This window comes from Vigna unguiculata, chromosome 2, assembly GCF_004118075.2.
Source record: "Vigna unguiculata cultivar IT97K-499-35 chromosome 2, ASM411807v1, whole genome shotgun sequence".
NCBI classification, from domain to species: Eukaryota; Viridiplantae; Streptophyta; class Magnoliopsida; order Fabales; family Fabaceae; genus Vigna; species Vigna unguiculata.
The window spans coordinates 29,768,112-29,785,253 of NC_040280.1; the positions used below are offsets into that span (position 1 = coordinate 29,768,112).

Genomic DNA, 17,142 nt, shown 5'->3' on the forward strand with positions numbered 1-17,142 from the left:
TCTTATCCTAGACAAAGCAGTCCCATGCCAAGGACAGTACTTAAACAGGGGCATTATCGTAAGTTTGCATCCTCAAAGTTGACTCCACCCAATGGTCTAACACAACACAGCAACCACTGGCACCAAATCCACCAAAATCTTTATATTTCAGAGGCACTTTTGCGGTGGCACACACGGCAAACCTGTCCATTGTTGTCGGTGACCACCGTTTATTTACCTTGCTGGATTACAAATTCATATTAATAATTAATTATCTATGTGTATGTATTGGATCTTTTAAGAAAGGATAATGAGAGAGATACAATACACTAGTGAGTGAGTGTAAGTTCAATCTACACATAAAGTATTACATTATTCTTAATCCAAAACCTTGAGACAAGTTTATGGACCTTGATCTTTATATGATATTCATCTTTTTTATTTTTATTCAATATGAAACTTAGACTCGTACTTACATTCTTAACGACATAAAAACCATTTTTATTTAAATATGTAAAACCATATTATTGGACTATGAATGGATTTAGTCTATAAAACCAAACCTCATACTTTATATTCAACTTGACTAAATCCAACTGATATCTCTCACTTTCATATCATACTACTTGGCTTTAGTTTCAATAAAAATATACCTAGTTTAAGGTTTCAGTTGATCAGTTTCAGACAACCAAGGAAAGAAACCAAGTGTTGAACATATAATTAAATTCAAATGTACTTAATTATGAACATAAATAAGCTATAATGTTATACTAAATAATAAATTATCTACCAAATATTATGGATTTTATAACGATGGAATAAGTTGCACTTCCAAGGACAACAAATAATATAATGAAAAGGACTTAACATGCATTGGCTCACTTCTATTTTTTGTTTTATTATCTCTTCATTTCTCATCACACTGTCTGATCACATCTATGTTCTTTTTCTGTTTCACTGTTTTATCTCGTCATATTAAAAATGCATCCATAAGGAAATTAAGCTTTGAAATAAATGTTAAACACTAAATATATAGTATTTTCATGTTTTGAAGAAACAAAACCATGGGTTTATTTTTATCACAAAACTTAAAATTTACAAGTTTTAAAAAGCAAAGGAAACAACTACATTTCCTTTTAGAGAATTAGGAACCAAAACTAAAGTTTGCTCATTTTATATATAAAAACCTATGTAATCCTAAATAATAAGTTCTTAATAACCGTGCCTTAAAAAACTTCACAGCAAAAAAAAAAAACCGATTAATGACCACCATGACTCATAAATAAAGTTCAAAAAATTAATTTCTAATAAATTTGATTGATAAAATTAAGATTAAAACTAATTATCATAGGTCTAAATTATTTATTTCAGCAGTAATAATGAAAATATTTATTTCCCTTTTAGCATGTAAAAAAATACAACTAATGTAGTTTGAATATTATTATAAAGCACCCCTTAATCAAGTTTGAAATTAGAACACGCCATAATTTGTAGTGTATTTAATTAAAGGATTTACAACGAATTTTTCTTCCAACACAACACCTCAAACACGAGAAGACTACAAAAAATGGAGAAAAGTTTGCATCGGCAAGTTAGTATTCTGAACTATAAATCGATAATTCCAAACATTTACCGTAATATTTTAGTTTAGCATTTATTTCTACCTCGATACGATTGTTCCTAAGCTTATATTCCTTTAAAAACGTTTGGTGGTTGAAATTTAAAAGAGACTACAAAAAATATGTTGAGATATACCATGAAATGATCTTATCTGATTTTATGTTAAAAAGTAAATTTTAAGTCTAACTTAATTCTTCAAAATCGATTTCTAAGGTGAGATTTGCATTTACATATATATTATAAAATTATTTTATCTCTAATTGATGTTTAACTTCTAACACACATGTATATACAAAATACAAAATGAACAAAGAAATTCAAAAACTAATTATTTTAAAAAGCTTCACAATAATTTTATTTATTTTTATGTGTTTGTACTTCGTTTAAGATTCATTTACTATATGATTTTATCAAACCAATAATATATCTAAGAAAAATATAACAATAACCTCTGTATAAAATGTCTGATTTATGTGTTTTGTTGAAGTTATACGTGGACAATCAAATGGTTCAAATTATTTGAAATTTTCACACACACATATTTGTAATAGCAATCCTGTTAGAAAGACACAATAATAGAATGTAAAAATGAACTCTTGATAGAATATTATAATGAAGATAAAATGTTTCAAAAAGAATGTACATAAACTGTGTATAAGGGTCGAAATGTTTCAAGTGTTTCTGTTTATATTCATAAATATTTTTGCTAATAAAAAGAAAAAGGAAAAAAAAACTTCTGTATAAAAGTTAGGAAAAATTAATATGTTTTTTCACATTTGTCCAGTAAATAATTTGATTTAGATTTTGATGGGTGAAATAGTTTTTCTCACGAGCTTAAGATGAAAAGGGTTTGGAATTGAAATTATTAGAAGGGTAACGTTTGAATGTATTTGAAGTATGATCTGTGATGAAGAAGATAGCAGGAAATGTCATTTCAGGAAAAAATAGAGCTGAGAGATGAGATAGCGCTAGATAACAAAAGAGAGAAGGGTGCAGAAATTTGTTGGACAAGCGTCCGAGCCAGGTCCGCACCCTAGTGTCGGACTCTTAGCATACAATCTGCTAAGAAACACATAAAATAACAAGTTCAGAGAACTGACACCTCTTCCTCAACCTCTTCTCTTTCTTCTCTCTTTCTTCTCACTGCATGCTTAGTCTCACTCACCTTCACACACACACACATGCATGCATCATCAATTCATAACTCCTTCGCCACCAATTTCATCCCATCTCTGCCTTTGTCTCCTTCCTCTGTCAAGCACCCCCCCAACATGCAAAGCTGTACACCACCTACGCTACCTTAATTTCTGTTTTTCCAACATTGTTTTTACCTGCGTGTATGGTCACAATTTCATCACTTCAATTAATTTTCTATTTCTGGGTGCATAGCTACCTATACTACTACCCAAACAGAGAGCATCCTATTCCACTCGGACACTGCGAACCTTGCTTCTACATGCAACGCAATGCCTTCATTATTTTATGGCTTGCCCTCCAACGTTGTATACTGTAAAAAGGTCAAGCTGTAGCTATTTTCTGTCGCCAACCCGGACAACATCTACGCTTTACTGGATTAAAATATCATTCTTTTTTCTTACCGTTTCATTCGTGTTTCTCTTTTCAGTTCTCAATAATGAGGACAAAGAAACGTACCTTGTCATGGCCAACTACGCTTTGTCATCAAAAAAATAATTAATTAACCACTAACAACGATTACTTACGGAAACAAATGGAGAAGAATACGTATACATCACATAGAACAAGCGGCAGTTAATTCAGTGATCGATATCTCAATTCCCACATAAACATTCCTCGAGCCACGCCATTTTTTTTCTTCTGTTTTCCCTAATCATGCATGGTCAATTTACCCCATTTTCTGTCTGTTAATTTTTAATCACTCCTTAAGCAATATTGTCCTCCTTGTTCGTTCCCACGCTGGGCCAGAGACAAAGTGCAAGATTATGGTGAATGCGCTGCCTAATTGTTGTCATTTGTTTAACCCTAACCCCCTTTCATGCTTCTCTGTCGATCGCCAAAGTGGGTGAGGGGATTAATATTTATATTAAGCAAAAGTTTAAGCATTTAATATAATCAGATCCCACATAGCGAACGTGGTTTCTCCTAACCCTAATTTCTCCATGTGGTAGCCACACAAGAAGAGACACGGCCTAACAACAGGGCCTATTGTTTGGAATCGACCCTACAACATTGGTTGTGCTTCGCGACCTAGTGATTAGTATATAAATGAAAATTAAGGTAAGAGGGCATGTACGAAAACCAAACCTGTATTTAAAATAATAAACAAAAAAAGGGGGAACCAGATCTCTACCTTTGATCATTTCCTAGGAGATTTTCCCCTAACTGTTTTCTTTGTCTCTTTATTTCAGCATAAACACGATATGTGTCCAGCACCTACGTTCTTGTTTTTGATTGGGACCATACATAAACCTTCCAAAATCTAAATATATATACACATGCTTCACTTCAATATTTGATCTAAGATCTTTTGTTGAACCATGTTCTGTGGTCCTGCCTTTCTTTTTTTTTTCTTTTCTTTCTAGATTGTACCCTCTTTAATCTCTACTATTTATTTCCTTATTAAAATTATTAAAATATTGCGAATAATGGCCACACTATAACGAAAGGAGTGGAAATAACAACTCGACAAACCCCAAACGAGGTAAACAGTGACAACTTGATCTTCTACATTGACCTAATATTTAATGTTCCTAAGCCTATTCAATCAAACATATCAGAATGGAATATGAGAATGGATTAATGCCAAAAGATCGCAGGAATAAATAATGGGTTTGTTAGTGCTCTTTTACTATTGGCCTGTTGCACTTATTAGAATGACTTGTGTATATAATTGTTGACGAGACTTCACTAAAGTAGATGTAAATCCTAGTATATATGTAAGTTGATATTACAAGTTGAAGTTAACTTTTCAAAATTAAATTAACGTTTATTATCTTAATAGAGTAAGTGCAAGAGATATGTTGGAGATATTATGTTTGGATGCAGAAACCCTATTTTTATGAAGTTAAGCCAAACTAAAATTCATTTTTTTTAATTATTATTTTCTTTTGATAGATATTTTGGATATGATACAAGATTGAAGAGTGAGTAATTGTGGGACAAAATGGTTTTTTTTTTGAGTGTGGGATTCCAAATTACTTCAGGAACAAAAAGGATAGATTTTTAAAGAAGAATCAGCCATGAGAAATTCCATATTAATTGCGATGCGGGGAGTGTTTTTGAGTGCTTTAATTTCATTCCAGATCTAATGGAATAACATAGCTTGAAAAAGTTTTAGACACAGAATAAATAAATTGGTGAGAAAAATGGTGGTGGAGTCTTGGGATCTAGGTTTGTTTTGAAGATGGTTACTCTTAAATTAATTAAGAATGAGGAAGAATCTGATCATGTCGTTTTAAATTTTCACACTTTATTCTGCTCTGGAGTATACATTGCGAGGTTATGTGCATGTAATACGGCATATGCCTCTCTGTTCACCACCAATTATTGAAATTTGGAAAGGACAGTTGAATCTTGAAAACCTCAATTATCTTCCAATTCTGGTTGGGATTGAAATTTTTAACTTAGATCTGCATAATTAATCTTACTTCTAAGCCTATGTCTTTGCTTTAGTATCTAATTATTATTAAAAAATAAACTAAAAGAATTTAGGTCTGAAAACAAGAAGATGGTTTCTTACTGTCGCTGAGCGGTGTTGTTTTGTCTGGCGTAACTGCAGCTGTAAAATACTATTAAATTTGATCACACCACATAGACTCTTCCCAGCAACACACCAGCAATTTTGAGAACGATAAAGTTGGATAATTCTAATACTCTACAATTTTTTACATCTACTAAATATTATATTGTACGAGAGCTGTTCCATCTAAATTTACTGGTAAGAAACGTCAATGTAGAAGAAAAATGAACTGTGTGATTAGCTATTACACAAATATAATAGATTGATTAAGAAAAAACAGTATATTGTGTACTAGTTTTCGTCAATACACAGTGTAATAGTTTTCATCATACAAGAATATATTGTATATGTACTTATATCGATACACAGTGTACTACTTATCGATAACATAAATACTCATACAAGAATACACTGTGATTAACATTTCCGTCAATTTTATTCTTCCTACACAGTACTACTTAACGAATTTGGATTTTCTGCTTAACCCAACGTCTTGATTTATTTACTCTCTGCAACGTCTATTGGTTACATTGTCTCCAAATTTCCATAAATTACTTATCATTTAGGCCTAAGTTAAAAATTGTGTACACATAGGAGTTTTTATATCTCTTTCACTATAAAAAGTACCATATTATTGACGAGAACTTTACTGAAAAATCAAAATTGATGGTAAAATAGTAATTGTGGACGAATTTAAACAACGAAAACAAATTATCAATGAATATTTTTGTCGGTATAATTGACATAAAAAGTTTCTCTTTTAACGTTCGTTTTGTGGTTGAATCCGTCAATAATTATATATTTTTTTAAATTATTTGTAATAGAACAAATAATTATATGAGGAAGAAGATAAAGAAATATAAAAAGGAAAAGAAAAGGATGAGGAGAAAGAATATAAGATCATTATATTTATTGATGAAATAGAAGTTATCTGTGATAACAAACGGATAATTAATGACTTATTTTTTTCCTAATTTTATTAACCATAGGGTGTCATAAAGTTTGTTTTAATGGGTTCACCTACAAACATTCCCAAATATTTTAATCTGACTTTTATGAATTTATAGTTTAAGAATTGTTTAAGTGAGTAGACTTCAATCTTACAAATAAACTCATGCTAAGTACATTATGAATTTTTACAACTTAGTGATGTTGATACTCTAAAATCTATCAATCATTTGTTATCACATAAAATACAATTAAAAAAAATAAATACAAAGCACGGAAAGATCACAAGAAACTCATGAAAAACATTACACTTCAAGGAAATAGACAAACTATATCTATTATGGAAAAAAATATAAATAAATTTGCGGAGGTAAAATATTAAATAACTTATATTGTTCTTTATGAATAAAAGTTAAATTATCTAATTTAAGAGCAGAATGATTTCTCCACATGAAAAAATACAATAGATTTTAAATTGTATTTACTTACAAAAGTACAAGTAACGAAGTCATCGTCATCTAATACTCAAAAGAACCACTTATTGATTTATGAAACCATAACAAACTAAAATGAAATCATTTTCTTACCAAAATCTCTAAAAGTCTTTCTTCAATTATATTTCAAATCATGATAAATATAAATATGCACTCTTAAAAAAACTAAAAAAACTAGTGAAAGTTTACTCTAAAATTGGACCCGATTCAAGCATCAAATTATGTTTTTATATCACTATTATGCTCTAAATGTTTCATTTACACACAAGTGTATCATCAATAAACTATAAACAAATTAATTTAAGTGTTCTTTTTTACTTTTCACAATTTTGCGTTGCGTTATGGCTGCTTGTTTACCATTTGAGATAAACTTCCAGCCATTGTTTAAAAAAAATATGAAATTAATAATATATTATTTTAAGTAGTTTAAGTGTCATTTCTCATTTTTGTAATAAATATCAACTACCTTATTTTTGTTTTGTTTAGTTGTATGATTTATGAGATAATGGTTATTTATTTTCTCTATAGATTGTTTCCATGTTTGTATAATTTTTATTTTAGTATAGAAAAAAAAATTTTAATTTTTGAAATTTTATTCACTTCAGTACAACTTAGAAAAATCCACACTGTCAGTAAAAATTAATCATTTTATTTTCGTTTCTAAGTAAAATTCACATCAAAATGATACGTGTTGAAAACCTGTTTTATATTTTAAATCTTTTAAGTTGATATTTATTTTACAGAGAAGAAAAGTAATACATGAAATTTTTGCTATTTTCGTATTGAAAACATTATTACATAATAACATTAACATTTACATTCTAGAATTTCTGAAATTGTTGTGGATGATAAAAAACGTTACTTAGATACGAAGAAAGTAAACAAACTTGTATTAACTAAGATTAATTTTGTTGTAAGATACCAGATTCTAATTTAAAAATAAATTATACTATTTTGATGAAAAAGTCAAATTAATTTTTTTATTATTATATGCGTTCCTTTTTATTATCTTTTGGCAAAGCAAACTTAGTGGTGATGTACGCTTTTAGTCAAGCTGTATAAATATACATTTATATAATATAACGTAATAAAAGTTAGTTTGTCTTAAATAAATTTAAATTTTAATATTAAAACAATATTCAATTGTTTTCTATTCATAATTGTTGGATACATTTAATAAGTCAATTTTATAATGTTAGGAGTCGAAGTCATGCGATGTTTAAATATTTTTACCTTCTTTTATCTTTCAATACAAACTCAAATCACTTAAAAATTAAACTTAAAAATTAAATATTAAGCAAAATTTAAATATTTTTACATTCTTTTAAAATATTTTTTTAAAAATAAAACTGCGATATACCTCACAAGATAGAGAAAGGAACTACCGTTGGATGTACCAAAACAATAATCATACACATGAAAAAATTATTATTATTAAAAAATTAAAATATTTTTGTTGTTATTCTTATATATTATTCTTGTATTTCTTATAGTTATTGTCATTGTCATTAGTTATTATCACAAAACAAATTAAATATTAGGGAATATTTCTTTATATAAATCAGAGAGAGGAACCATTTGACATGACCCCTATGCATGATGTATACATTATATAGATTTAATTCTTGTTGATTGAATATTCTTCACTGTGCAAGTAGAAAGTTGTATATTATCAGTTTTTCAGCATTATTATATGAATATGAGGATCATTTCTGCTCTGTTTTAATTCAATTCGTCAACTATACGGTGTGGAAGAAAAAGTTTTGGACATGGGAATCAAATAATTTTAACTTTATAGAAACGGTTTCAAATAACCAGCAAACCACAATAAGACAATCTGTCAAATTTGCAGAAATGATGAAGTTTTGCTCAACCTTTTCCCAGACAAAGATGGCATAAGATATTCAATAAATTTCAATCACAGAGAATAGTAGAGAAATTTTATTTTTTTTAATTAAAAAATTAATGTTCAGAGTGACAGACTCAGAATACTTCTAAAACATTAAAATATAAGGGTTTTCTATTTAAGATTGATATATATGTTTAGTTTCAATGTTTTATTTTATGTGTTTTATACCAAAATAATTACATATTTTATTATTTTAGATTTTGGTATTAAAATGAAAAAAAAAATGTACCTTTGTGCTTGTTATATTTTTATCAATAAAATATGCCCTACAATTTTTATAAGTTTTAATCAAATGGACAAAGTGTGCTGATAAAATGTGTCACTATCATTCTTGTTACTCAAGTTAGAATTAAGAGATTGTTTATGTAGAAAAAACAAACTAAGAAAAAGAAGAGAGAGAGATGTAACTCATGCAATTAAATAAAAGAGCATCTGACCTATATTAAACTTGAAATTCTTATTATTTTAGTAAACACTGTACCATATTTCTTAACCAACAAGTTAAAAATTAAAAAATACTTAAAAATATTAAATATTAATAATTAAATGTTTCCGACTTATCTACTAGATAGATGCTGACATGTTAATATTATATAAGAGTTAAAAAAAAGATGGCACAGTGATTTTTTAGAGAGAAGATCAGTCATTTAAATAAAATAACAAAACAAAATTAACAATTCTTTAGTGTTTTTATTTTTAAATTAATTATTCCTTATTTCATATTAAAATAATAAGATCTGTACATAAATATAAATATAGTTATGCCATAAAACTTATGATTATACTCAGCATTATGCCATAATTTTTACAAAAAAGTATCATGGTAAAATTATTTTCTGATAATATAGTAGGCATCTCTTACTAGGTAGAAAACTACACTAATTTAAATCCATTCATATATTTATGTAGCTTCAAATTCAAGCTCATCGAAGGACTTATATTATTAGGCATCTCTTAGTAGGTATAAAGATATTCATTCTTTCATATTTTATAAAATTAAAATTATATACGGTGGTTTTATCTTCTCCAACTATAATATTTATAATCATTTCATATCGATTTGTATTACTATCCCAAACCAAATATATATTATGTATTATTGGGAATTGAGTTCTGCCTTTGGAATGTGCAAAATTAAATATTAACACTATTAAAATAAATATAAATATTAAGAATAGTATTTTTTTTTCTAAGTAAGAAATGACACAGCAAAATTTCAGAAATTATAAACATTAAGAGTGTTTGTAAAATAGTTTTCAGTGACAAAATGAAAGAAAAAAAGAAGAAGAAAGAAAGTTAATCAAATTTAATATTCGTAACAATATTTTAATTCATAGTATAAAACTATTTTTTATTATAATACTTCTCTTTTAAGAAAATATAGAGAACACATATTAAAAAAAGGTTTCCTTACATTCTTATCACACCCAAATCTAATGTGGCAGTTGCGTCATACAGCAAAGAAAATGATTGAATCATTAATTATTAATTAAAACCCAAAACTTTGGTAACCTATTAACTTCCTTCCATTACTAATGATTATCAAGGTGGTTTTCTACATTCAAAATATACCTTTTGGTTTGCACTACCTTTAATATTCCAAATTGGTACATTAAACAACAGTACTTGTACATAAATATCAATCAAACACTAGTTAGTCTTAGCAAGGTCCTTTATTCTCTCACTATGGAATTTGCCTTAATTGTTTCTTCATTTTTTTAATTTTTATTCATCTATTTAAAATAGTTTTATAATTCTATTCTTGGGAGGTTATATGTGTTCTAATGAAATATTGTTTATTTTTAACAAATTCAATTTTTAATTAAAAAATGATATATTTATAGAAAATAATAAATTATGTTAATATAATTGTTTGAAAATATAATATATTTATTTTCATCATTTTTTTTGTTAATAATGATAGGATCGGTAATCATCTCAAAATTAAAAAAAAAAAAAACTATCTTGTGCATTGTTAAGATAAGAGTTGAGTCATGCTTGATGCTCTTATCATATAATTGAGAATAATATTAATAGTATATTCTAAAATATATTAAATAAATTACAATAAAATATATACTTTTATACAATTATATCACTATTTCACTAACATCTTTTAAGACAATTTATTTATAAAATATAAATTATAATGCAAGTATTTGTAATATCATTTTTTATCATTAAAGCATGACATATGAGTGACATCTAATATGTTATAATTAGATTTTTGTCATGTAACATTATAATATATTATAAATATGTTGATTTTATTAGTATTATTTTCTGCATAATTAATTAGAAGTGAAATTTTAATTATTACTTTAGAACATGACACCTTTTAATCTTGTGGCAGAATAGGAGTAGTGAAAATTCTGGCTCATAGGCTTTAATCAATGGTATGATAAAAGTAACGAGAATCTTTGCTGCTCGCGAGCGAAGTAATCCTAGCAGTCAATTCAGACAGACAATGATATCAACGGCCACGATCATCGTGCTCAGAAAATCAACGCTAACAGCTGCAGAGCAGTGTAAGAGGGAATCCATTTTGCAGTTCAATGGTCACTCACTGTGACAATACACAAATAAACAAAAATAAATTAGAATTTTATTATATTAATATTTTAAGCAATATATAAGAACATTCTTATATTTAGTATATTCAAATTACATTTTTATTTACAATAATTATGTTATATCATATGGGTAGAAAATGAAGATATTAGATTGCGTAATGATATGTCACTTTCAATATTTACATTTTAAAACAAATTATTTAATTTAAAAAGAAATTAAATTCAATTTCATCGAATAAGTTGATAGAAAATACAAACTAAATAGGTTGTTGGTTGCTGATTGGGGTTTCAGGGAATACAACATTGATATCATCGCTGGCATCCTATGCATGCAAACAGTTCACAACATCCTATACTAGTGTGTATGTATAGTAGGTTTAAGTATATACATATAAATTTAATTATGTATATACTTATCGCGTTTGATTTGAAAAAACAAAATAAAAAATAAACATTTTATTGATCCAATTGATCTGATGCAAAATAAGGAGATGAATAAAAAAACACATGGAAAATAAATAAAACTGTAAAATGTTTTTAATATTTTATCTAGATTAAAAATAAAATGTGGTTTATATACATAAGAAGGAAAGTGAGAGTATGTAATAGTATTAAAGGTAATGATTACAAATGGGGTCATGATGACAACGCGTCCTTCCGTATGAAATAAATGATTAAAAATTCAATTAAGAACATCACCACGATCCTGCGCAGCCATAGCCGCCACTTATTCATCCCATTGCCCCTTCTCCTGCCTCTGCCGATCCATATTATTCATTCATTTCCCTCATTATTATTGCTGGTACCACTCATAAAGAAGAAAAATAAAAATGTTCAATCCAAATACAGAAGAAAAAAAAGTCTCCCCAATGTAGAAAAAACAAGAGAGCGAAGGGAGAATAGATAAAGACATATTCCAAAATTATTTTAAACTTATATGTATATATAATAATCTAATAACCCGAAATGAAAGCATAAGGAAGTGGTAGATTCTAGAGAGAGAAACTAAAAAATAATCTTGTATTGAAAATGAAAAACTCAAAAGTTCAGTATTTAAAGCCCACAAGAGTTGTACCTGGCAACTGAGGAGGAATAATAGAAGCTGAAATATCTAAATAAACAGCACCCTTCTCTTCTCCTTTTTTTATTTATTGACTTTCCAAATTCATGCCATGCCTATACAAATCATTTCAGCCTCTGTTTGGGTTCTCAAATTTCGAACCCTTGGTAGTTTAGGTTTTTTGCTTATGGCACAGTGTAACTATTAATCAGTCTTGAAAAAGCTGCTATTTCCTCACTCTCACACTCCTCTATAAAACTCCACCCTTCCCTTGCAATAGTTCTTCGCACTTTCTTCTGCCATCTTTCTCTTCTATCCTATCTCCCACCATCGCAGGAATACCTGTACTTTTTCTTCAGATGGGTGAAGAGTTGAAACCTATGGTGTCTGTGAGAGAGTTCGATCCTGATAGAGACAGAGAGAGAGTAGAAGCTGTTGAAAGGATATGTGAGGTTGGACCCAGTGGCAAGGTTTCTCTCTTCACCGACATGCTGGGTGACCCAATTTGCAGGGTTCGCCATTCGCCTGCTTTTCTCATGCTGGTATACATCAACTAACCAACTTTAATCAATGTATCTACACACTTTTCTCACCAACTCAATGAGAGATAAAGTTTCAACAAGATAATAACATCTTAATGATTTTTTCATGTGGATCAACAGGTGGCGGAGATTGGTGAAGAGGTAGTAGGAATGATAAGAGGATGCATAAAAACGGTGACATGCGGAAAAAGATTATCCAGGAACGGAAAACACAATGCCAATAACGCTAAACATGTTCCAGTGTACACTAAAGTCGCCTACATACTAGGCCTTCGTGTTTCACCTAATCAACGGTAAGAAGAAGTTAGATAGATGGTTATGTTAATCATATATAGATGAAGATGTTGATTAATTATTTGCTTGTGTTGTGATGATGCAGGAGAATGGGAATAGGGTTGAAGCTGGTGCACAGGATGGAGGCGTGGTTTAGGGATAATGGAGCTGAGTATTCCTACATGGCAACGGAAAACGACAATTTAGCTTCCGTTAAACTCTTCACCGACAAATGCGGGTATTCAAAGTTCCGTACCCCGTCCATTCTTGTCAACCCCGTTTTCGCCCACAGAGCAAGGGTGTCCCCCAAGGTCACAATCATAAGCCTTTCCCCTTCCGACGCGGAGGTTCTCTACCGTAGCCGTCTCTCCACGACGGAGTTCTTCCCGCGCGACATTGACTCCGTCCTGAAGAACAAGCTGAGTCTGGGGACGTTTCTGGCGGTCCCCGGCGGGTCCTACAGTGTCGAGACATGGCCCGGGCCAGATCTTTTCCTGTCGGACCCACCCAAGTCGTGGGCCTTGGTGAGCGTGTGGAACTCTAAGGAGGTGTTCACGCTCGAGGTGCGAGGCGCGTCGCGCGTGAAGCGCACGCTCGCGAAGACGACGAGGGTGGTGGACCGGGCCCTGCCGTGGCTGCGTGTACCGTCGATCCCGGATTTGTTCAGGCCGTTCGGGTTTCACTTCATGTACGGGCTTGGAGGGGAAGGCCCAGATGCAGTGAAGATGGTGAAGGCCCTGTGTGGGTTCGCGCACAACCTCGCGATGGAAAAAGGTTGCAGGGTGGTGGCCACGGAAGTGTCGCCAAACGAGCCCTTACGGTCCGGTATACCCCACTGGAAGATGCTGTCGTGTGACGAAGATTTATGGTGTATGAAGCGGTTGGGCGAGGATTACAGTGACGGTTCCGTTGGTGACTGGACCAAATCTCAACCCGGAATGTCCATTTTTGTTGACCCGAGAGAGGTCTAACGAGTCAACGTCCACCTCCACTTTTTGGTTCTCTTGTCTTTTTCTTTCTTTTTCGGTTCCTCCTATCTCTCTCTCTCTCTCTCTCATTTTGTGTATACTTTCTCAAAATATATTATCTAGTTAGGGTAACGAGTTGGAGGTGGAAATGCAGATAGTGAGGTATATGTGATTTTATTGTTGTTTTTGCTATGTTGAAGGAATATCCTTATATCCACCATATCCCCTTCACCTTTTGTTGTTACGAATTTTGTTGTTACTAATTAGCTTTTTCTTAGACGAAAGTGGCTTTTTGGACCCCTTTCCACCCAAACGCAACCTTAGTTTCTGCTCTTTTTTACCTATCCTCTTTAGTAATTTGGACTTTGTTCTTTTATTTGTTTTGTTTTTGATAATATAGTTATTTTACTAAATATAAGTATCAGAATCTATGACTGTGTTACGCTTTTATATCAATAATGGGATATGGCTTTTGAGGGAGGGGGATATGAACTCGTGGGTGAATCCCAATATACTTTTTTGTTTGGGCATGTCTTGTTGCTAATCTTTTCTTAAAGGACCTTTTTTGACGCCAATGTCTTCTGTCCTTTGATAATATGCCCGCAGCTCAGGATCTTATCTTTGCCTAACTTTATTTGATTATTGAGTTCCTCGCATATTTCTTAGATCAATTTTTTTATGCACACAGATTAGAACAGAACAAAGAATGTGAGATAAGATGATAAGTGTGATATAATAAAACCGGGTTATTTAAAGAATATAAATTTATTTCTTAATGGTAGTACGAGTCAAAAGCTCCCAATTGTGAGCACCCCTAAAATTTATTTAGGCATGATTATATTCGCAGGTAATTACGTTTAGTTGTTCTTTTTTTTTTTTCTTTTCAACTTTTGTTTCTTATTCACTCAATAGCGATGGCTTTTATTCTCCTTCTTCCCATAAAAAAATATTTCTAAACCACCTTATCATTTTTTTTTAACTTCCTTTTTCTCTTATGATTATTTTATTTTATCATAAAAAAATACATAGGTCTTGTACAGAAACATCGTGTAAAATAGATTTTTAAACTGAGAAAACGTCTAAAAAAATGTTAAAAAGACTGAGAGTGAGTATAAAACAGGCTTTAAGATCATTAAATATGTTTTATTGAAACGGTCAATATATTTCACACCGTTTTGTATGCTAATTTTATTAGTATTTATGTTTATAGAATATATTGGTTATAAAGACTTAAAAGATAAAAAAAAGAATTTTGTTTGGTTTTCTTTGTATTATTGTAATTGGTAATGTTTGTGTGGTGATGAAGTAAAGTGTGTAACGCATGAAAGTAATGGGGAGAGGTGAAACAGTGATGGATGAGGAGGTGGCGAATGCAGAATGAAGAGTGTGTGTGGCCTAAGTGATGAGTACTATAAGTTGTTGCAAGTGTGGGACTTGATTTTGTTTGTGAAGCCAAGTGGCATTATCTTTTGTTTGTCCTTGATTTTCCTTCTAATCATAGTATCTTTTTGGGGTTTGCCACCCCCATTCATGATATCCTTCACCCCATCTTTTTCGGGTGATGGACATGGCATTCATTTAGTTAAGACGTGACTCCTCGTTGGAAAGAGATAGCTACAAAATTGTACCTGCGTTTGGGGAAAGGATAACTTAGTCATTTTGCAAGTCAATCGAACTACATGGAGTTGACCACATACCTAGCATTACCTAATTCCTTCAAAAGTAGCCTAGTGCTATAAACTTTTTTTTTTCTCACATCGATTGCTCTTATCCTTCGCTCACTCTTTGTCGTCTTTCGCCTTTCATTTATGTCAAAAAATTAAATTAAAAGTTAAATTTATATAATATGAAATACGCGAATCAATCTAACACATCACGAATTTAGTTTTGGATTAGGTTAGGATAATTTTTTTTTACAATTTTTAATTCGCTCCCCTTAGAATTCGTTAAACTCGTAATGAGTCAGATTGATTTACTAACCTGTAAATAAAAGAAGTGCTTTTATTATGTTAAATTTTTCATTTGGGTCGAATTATGTTTTTTCTTTAGTTAATACATTGATATTTTTTTATTTATTTTGGTTTATAGAAAGTGTTTTTATTATGTTAAATTTTGTATTTGGGTCGAATTACATTTTGATTTTATTGAAATTTATTTAGATTTTAATTGTAATTATAATTTTTTTTTTTGAGATTGAAGAAAACAAAAAATGTATTTCTTTTAATTAAGTGAGTAAGTGAACCAACTCAGTTAATCCACTAGCCTGTAATGGATCAGGTCAGACCGGACTGAGCTGGATTATCCATTTTAACAGTATATTTTTAGTCTTTAATTTTTTTTTTTGTTTTTCAAATTTAAATACAACTTTTTCATCCTGTGTTTTACGAACTATAAAAATTGTAGGTTCTCCTTTATTTTATTATGTTGAATTAGAGCAATAAAAAATATGTTGTCTTGTTGACTCGATGGAGTAGCATGTTGGATTAAAAAATCTGTTTTAAAAAAAAAAAGTATTGAATCAATTTCATCTGATCCACATCCAACGGATTAAACACGTTAAAGGGCAATTGAAAACAAAATGAAAACCACTGCTTTTATTTTATCATGTGTTTACTTTTATAAAATACGTAACAAAAATAAACATATTAATAAATCAGGTTATACTAAAATAGAAGTTGGAGATCACTTGTAATAAATAAGAAGGTCAATTTATAATATAGAAATAATTATCACCTTACAAATTACCTTTGAGAAATATGATATTAGAATTTATATTAACGACAGTTTTTTAATATATCGCGTTATTAATTATTGGACCACTATTAAATAATTTACGAATATTTAGTTTTACACATAAGATACATATAATGGAAGTAACTTTCACTTTATAAGCGACAATTTTGCAAAAATAAATTTATTTTAAACCCACTTTCCAATAAAAAAATTAGATGAAATTATCAATTTATTTTCTATCCTTAAACCATTAAATCAATGACAACTAAGTAATTGTATTCTTTTTATTAGACATGTTTTAAAATTTTTCATTGCCATGCATTAA

At 30.1% G+C, this 17,142-nt stretch overlaps 1 protein-coding gene across 1 annotated transcript; it reads left to right on the forward strand.

Annotated features, from left to right (window-relative positions):
• Positions 1 to 12,338: 12,338 nt before the first annotated feature.
• On the forward strand, positions 12,339 to 14,361 carry LOC114171365 (probable N-acetyltransferase HLS1). The gene is made up of 3 exons (XM_028056449.1): positions 12,339 to 12,843; positions 12,964 to 13,136; positions 13,223 to 14,361. The coding sequence occupies exons 1-3, from the start codon at positions 12,661 to 12,663 to the stop codon at positions 14,085 to 14,087; spliced, it is 1,221 nt and encodes a 406-aa protein (XP_027912250.1). The 5' UTR covers positions 12,339 to 12,660; the 3' UTR covers positions 14,088 to 14,361.
• The last annotated feature ends 2,781 nt before the right edge of the window (positions 14,362 to 17,142 follow it).

Bases quoted from the DNA above. Each gene is read 5' to 3' on its own strand.
- LOC114171365 (XM_028056449.1), top strand. From the start codon at position 12,661: ATGGGTGAAGAGTTGAAACCTATGGTGTCTGTGAGAGAGTTCGATCCT. The intron at 12,844-12,963 runs GTATACATCAAC...GTGGATCAACAG, and splicing joins CGCCTGCTTTTCTCATGCTG to GTGGCGGAGATTGGTGAAGA. The intron at 13,137-13,222 runs GTAAGAAGAAGT...GTGATGATGCAG, and splicing joins CGTGTTTCACCTAATCAACG to GAGAATGGGAATAGGGTTGA.